Source organism: Sminthopsis crassicaudata, chromosome 4, assembly GCF_048593235.1.
Source record: "Sminthopsis crassicaudata isolate SCR6 chromosome 4, ASM4859323v1, whole genome shotgun sequence".
Lineage (NCBI taxonomy): Eukaryota > Metazoa > Chordata > Mammalia > Dasyuromorphia > Dasyuridae > Sminthopsis > Sminthopsis crassicaudata.
In genome coordinates this window covers 320855820-320861445 of record NC_133620.1, presented here as the reverse complement: position 1 = coordinate 320861445, position 5626 = coordinate 320855820, and the positions used below count along the sequence as shown (strand labels likewise).

At 46.7% G+C, this 5626-nt stretch overlaps 1 protein-coding gene across 2 annotated transcripts in view; it reads right to left on the bottom strand.

Annotated features, from left to right (window-relative positions):
- Nucleotides 1–3574: 3574 nt before the first annotated feature.
- ASPSCR1 (ASPSCR1 tether for SLC2A4, UBX domain containing) overlaps nt 3575–5626 on the bottom strand; it is a 142357-nt gene continuing 140305 nt past the window's right edge. Inside the window, exons 13-16 of one of the 2 annotated variants that reach the window (XR_012481113.1) lie at nt 4586–4637; nt 4085–4367; nt 3773–3945; nt 3575–3686 (exon numbers count right to left, since the gene is read on the bottom strand). Coding sequence is in view for 1 of the 2 variants with exons in the window: in XM_074260468.1 (XP_074116569.1) it covers nt 3673–3686; nt 3773–3945; nt 4085–4154; nt 4586–4637 (309 nt within the window). In the remaining variant the exon portion in view is untranslated. The remainder of the gene's footprint in view (nt 3687–3772; nt 3946–4084; nt 4368–4585; nt 4638–5626) is intronic. The other variant, XM_074260468.1, reaches the window with a different exon arrangement.

The window sequence follows — 5626 nt, the reverse complement described above, 5'->3', positions numbered from 1 at the left end:
CCTGGCTTAGCCTTTTCACTGCCATTAATCACCCAAAGTCAAGTTGCTTCAAAGCCTTATTCAGCTCCCTATCCCCTTCTCCCCCTCCCCCCATGCTTTTTTCTCCATCTTTTTAGGACGAAAGCAAAACTCTTAAAAAGGACAGAATAACAAACAGCATGTGTGTGAATGTCCCAGCTCTCACAAGCCAGCTCCCCGCCGGCAGCTGAGAGAAGCTGTGAAATAGGAAACCTTACACATGTGGGCATGAGCCGCAGCCCAGAGCCTGGCTTGCCTGGAAAACGTTACTCTCACTGCAGCCACTGCTCCAGAAGCTGCCGCCGTCGGGCAGGATAAAGTAGTGTTTGTGTGGGCTGGCCTCAGGCTCTTGAAAATTGTGTGTTGGAGCAGTGGCCCGGGGTGTGTGGGGAGAGCTGGGAGGGGGGTGGGGAGAGGTTGATGACATCTTCTGGATGCCACACAGGACTGATGGGTAGAGGGGGGTGCCACAGAGGGCACTGGACACCCAGGTCCACTTGTCCTGTTAAGTGTCCTCAGACATGCATTAGGCAACACATGAAGGAGCAATGAAGGTGGGCTCTTCCAGCTTGACTGAGGTGAAATAGTTTCCTAAGCGCATACACATAAACAGCCCTTGATAGGCATCCAGGCACTATGGTCCCTAAACTCCTGTACAAACGGATTCAAGGAGGGTAAAGGTTCTCTGGTTTTAGGGACTGGGAAAGTGAAAGGGAATAAATGGGCTCTCATCCCAAGTGGAAGAGAAAGTCTGCAATCATACCATCACAAATGTGGGCAAGAAAGGAACAGAAGCCATTGAATCCAAACTCTTTTTCTATAGTTGAAGACAAGCAGGTCCCAGAGAGACTGTGACTTGCCCAAACTTTACAAAGCACCATCCTTGCAATTAGATGGTGATAGGGACCCGACCTATGATTTCACAGGTACAAGGGACTTCCAATTGGCTGAAAAAGTTTGGGTTCTGGGCAATACTCCCTCTCCAGTGCCATCTAGTACCTAATAATCATGGACACCTGACTGCCTTTCTCTGCCTCTTCCTTTAAGAGCCTTTGAACAAATTACTTTGTTCTGTTACCACCAAAATGAAAAAGTGAATCTCTGATTTAGACTAGGGTTCAGTGCAGTGATATAAGAGTTCACTAAGAGGCTTGACAGGGTCCTAACTTCCACAGAACCCAGCAGATGTCTGCTCATCTTCAGCCTGGATGATTTTTGTACTCATGCCATCAGGAAAGGCCAGCAGGCATAAAGCATAAAGATGGTTGGCCAAAAACATGCCTGCCAACTTCTAGCATCCACCCTTTCTTTGCTCAGGACTTAGTCTGAAGGAAGCAGCAGAGGACATTTGCCTCTCAGGCTCACTCACATCTATTTAGCATTTTAAGGTTTATAAAGCACTTTCCACACACAAGGGCCTTGTGAGGTGGTCAATGCAAATACCAATACCTATATGAAAATATTATTGTATGGATGAAAAAAATGAGGCCCAGAAACAGTATTGGAGCTGAACCCAGGTCTCCCAAAGAGCTCTTTCCAAACTGGCTCTTTATTTGGTTATCATTTCCCCAACCCCCTCTATGGGGAAGGAGGGGAGTCCTAATGGAAGTGGACACATTTTAGGAGTCTTCCCACCATCCCTTACATTACGTGCCCCAAACATCACTGAAGAGAGCTATTTGCAGCAGCAGAGATAACCACTCACTTCATAGAAGCCAGGAGTCTAAAAATGAGCCCAGAGGCACTTGCAAAGTCTGCAGCACTGCTTCAACAGGCAACTGCCTGAAATCAGGTGGCTGAGGGAGCACAGCTGCACTCCCACCCAGCCAGAACTTGAAAACAAAATCAGCCCTTTGACTCCACTTTTGTCAGTCTGTGCCTTTGGTGGGCAGTAAGTTTTTGAAGTGACTTTTAGATTCTTGCTAATCTACACCATTGTTTTTCCAGTGTGGGAGCTGTAGCTGATGATGTTCTAGGATTAGTATTGACTATCCAGAAATGGCAGGAGACACAGGGCCTGGTTCTGAATACTCTTCAAAAGAATTTGAGAAAATGGGAGCCTTTTACTGCCTCCCTCTTGTACAGTACTTAATCCACCCCTTGATCCAACACACCCCATCTCTCCACCTTTCTCTTATTCCTTTCCTTCTCTCAGTAAGGTTTTGTGCTTCAAAGCACTTGGGAGCATGTGGAAGTAATTAGACCTGAAGGGAAATGCTGGCTGGTATGGGGAGACAATGACAAGTGCCAGGAACCCTGGGCGCCCCTTTTAGCCACTTTGAAGTTCATTCAGATGGTACAAAGCTCCACTGTGCTTTATTCCTTTGGGAAGAGGTGTGGGTGTGTCTAGCCCAATGAGAAGAAATGGGAGTAGCTACTGGAAACCCCTGCCTGGCCTGGGTACTACTTGCATAGGGCACACCCACAGCTTGGTCTTAGGAGAGTTACAAAGTTCTTAGATAGGGACCTATAAAGTTCTTAGATAGATAGGGACCTACTAGGGAGATCCTGAGGAGTAATAAGATGGCCACTGCTCCATTTCCTTCCTTCTCAGACTCCCTCCCTGTCCTGGTCAGCCAGACAATGAGAGATAGCCAGATCCTTGGCTGCTCCAGTTTAGGCAAATGATCACATGAAAGGTTCTTTTCATTGGAGTTTTGTTCTGTTTAGCAGGGAGGTCATTAATGATGTCAATTATATAAAAAAAGAAAAAATCCAGGGCTAGAGGCTGAAGCTCATGTCATTAAGGATATCTGTGTTTCTTCAAGAATAGAGCTCCTGGGACAGGAAAGTGATTACATTCTCAGAAGGGTTTAACTGGTGAATTTATTTTCTTTCCCACCCTACCAGATCAGAATTTTAAGGACTGGGAAAGTGAAAGGGAATGGGCTCTCATCCCAAGTAGAAGAGAAAGTCTGCAATCATACCATCACAAATGTGGGCAAGAAAGGAACAGAAGCCATTGAATCCAAACTCTTTTTCTATAGTTGAAGACAAACAGGTCCCAGAGAGACTGTGACTTGCCCAAACTTTACAAAGCACCATCCTTATAACTAGATGGTGATAAGGACCAGACCTATGATTTCACTGGTATAGGAGACTTTGGCTGAAGAAGCTTCCTTTACCACTGCAAGTCATTCTCTGTAATTTATAGTCTTGGAATTTCTGAGTGGACTGAAAGAAGAAGTGACTTACTTAAAGGTGTTACATCAATATGTGTCAGGACTTGAACCCAGGTATTCCAAACATCAAGGCTCTCTCTAGCCATATGATCTCTCCTTGAGATATTATTGCCCCTGTCTTACAGATGAGCAAACTCAAAATCAGAAAGATTATATAGTATTTGAGCCGAAGATGTGAATACAGGTTCAAATTTCATTTCATATGAAATTGGAAAGTCCTAATCTTCTGAACCCCTCAGAATGAATTTCTGTTGGGCCAAGAAATCCAAATAGTAAGAGGTAAGATCAATGAGGTTCCTCTTGTTTACCAGCTATTTCAGTTCACACTTTCATCCCATTCCCTTGGCAATAAGAAAGGAAGACACTGGGATTGATTAGGAGGAGCACACCAATTCTTTATTCCCAGCTCAGGTGGGGAGTAGATAGGAGTAGCAGGAGTAGAGGAGGAGTCCCCTCCTTTCATGATGAGCTCTCACCTCTTTCCAGCTGCAGTACAAAAAGGGGAGGAGTTAGTGATCCTTAGCCCCAAGCCATCTTTCCCCCCCATGAGATCCACCTTCCACAAAAAGTACCTGCTAGTTTTAGCCACTTGGGCACTTTGCCAAGATTCCTCCTCACAGGCTGAGCAGTTCCTGCAACAGGCTGTGAGGGTTCTACTGCCACTTCAGTGGGCTCCTCCTGTTCAGACAACTCAGGCTCAAGGGCTGGCAAAAGAGCTGGCGTTGCTGAGGCCCTAGACATACACCTGAGCAGGCAACCAAATAAAAGGAGTGTGGGTAGGTTTAAGGGTTAAATTCAACTTAAACAGTGTTTCCCTCCCCCTCAAATAGTACCTGCTTGGTTCCTGAACCCTCATCCCCCTCTCTCCAATTCCCAAGACTTACCTGGCCACCAGCACATCAGCAGAAGATGGAGAGATGGTGTTCTCCAGCAACTGGGGCTCCAAGTAGAAATCTGTGCAAAACCCCGAGTCCCACCCTCAGGTGGACTGAAGGAAGAGTGAGTCCCACAGCTGTCCCCAGCCTTTAGCTCCGGACAACATTCTCCCATGGCTCCCCTGGTTGTCCTTAAGGACAGTGTGACCAATGTTGATGTCCTATTCCCATGGGGAACACAATCCCAAGGTGGGACATGCTGGAGCCATAGGGTCTGCCTGTCTCCTATAACCTAAATGAAGGGTGCACAGTAGCTCTCAGGTTCTGCCAATATGTGCGGAGGTCCCCCTTCCAGGCCTCTTCAAGAAATTTTGTTCCCTCGCCCTCCCCTTTCAGGACCTTTGCCAGTGATCTTTGAAAAGCTTTGAGGCAAGGCAGGGGTGGAAGGATTACAGTTGCTGGAGTTCTGTCTATTAATTAGCTCAGCACAGCCAAAGGGTTCTCACTCACCTACTGGTTCTTCAGACCCAAAGTGAACAAGGGCAGCAGGAAAGAGGTTAGCCTGCAGGAAGGCAAAGAGGTGTCACAGAAAGACCAGGTGAGGCTAGGGACTGGGAAGGCAGGAAGACACAGGGTTCAGAACAGGGAAATAAATGGCCTTGAGGAGGACAGGAAGGAAGAAAAGAACTCTAACAAAGCCACTGCAACTTTGACAACCCCCTCAGCTCCAGATCTGTGGTATTCCCTAGTGTGTCTTCTGTGCTATGGCTGCATCTCATCTACCTCTGCTTACTGCTTCAGCTTCAAACATGACACTCTTAAGTCCTAAAGGAAGGGGTCTCATGTGGAGGAGTAGGACAAAAGAATCCTACTGCCCATTCTCCCAGTACGTGGCCTTCTAGATTGTTCCTTTTATGTCAGATGTAATCTGGAAAAAAAAAGTTCTTATAGGGAGTAAGTGTTGGAATTTTTTAATAACCTCTTCCTTATATGCCCAATTACTGAGGTGAATAATTAATATTCTGAAGGAGATAACTAAGTACAGCATCTCCCAGCTCAAAGTTCTTTAGTTCAAAGCCCAGCCTTTAGCTCTTCATTTCCCCACTGCCGCCACTAAAACTTCCCCGTCAATCATGCTCTGGGCACACACATCAAAGCTGTGTGTGGGAATGGCCCCAAGGGGTCAGAGAAAATTCATGGCAGGATCTATGAATGAGTCCAGGAGACAGAACGACAGAGCTAGGAGCAAGGGGAGGGGGGAAAGGGGGGGGGGAGCGGGAGAAGAAGAGGGAAGGAGAAAGGGGAAGAACTTTGAAGGGAGGTAGGAGGAGAGCAACCGAATAGGAAAAGGCAACCTCACCAAGTGTTGGGAGTGCTGAGATGATCTGCTACTGACAAAGAACAAACTGCAAATGACAGATTCCCATGGATAGCCACCAACCGTAAAGGGGCTATAACTGAAAGAGGAGTTAGCTACTTCCTCAATTCCTCTCCCACTGCCTGATGTTCTTCTCCCCAGGATCCAACTAATTCATCATTGTTTTCCCTTAT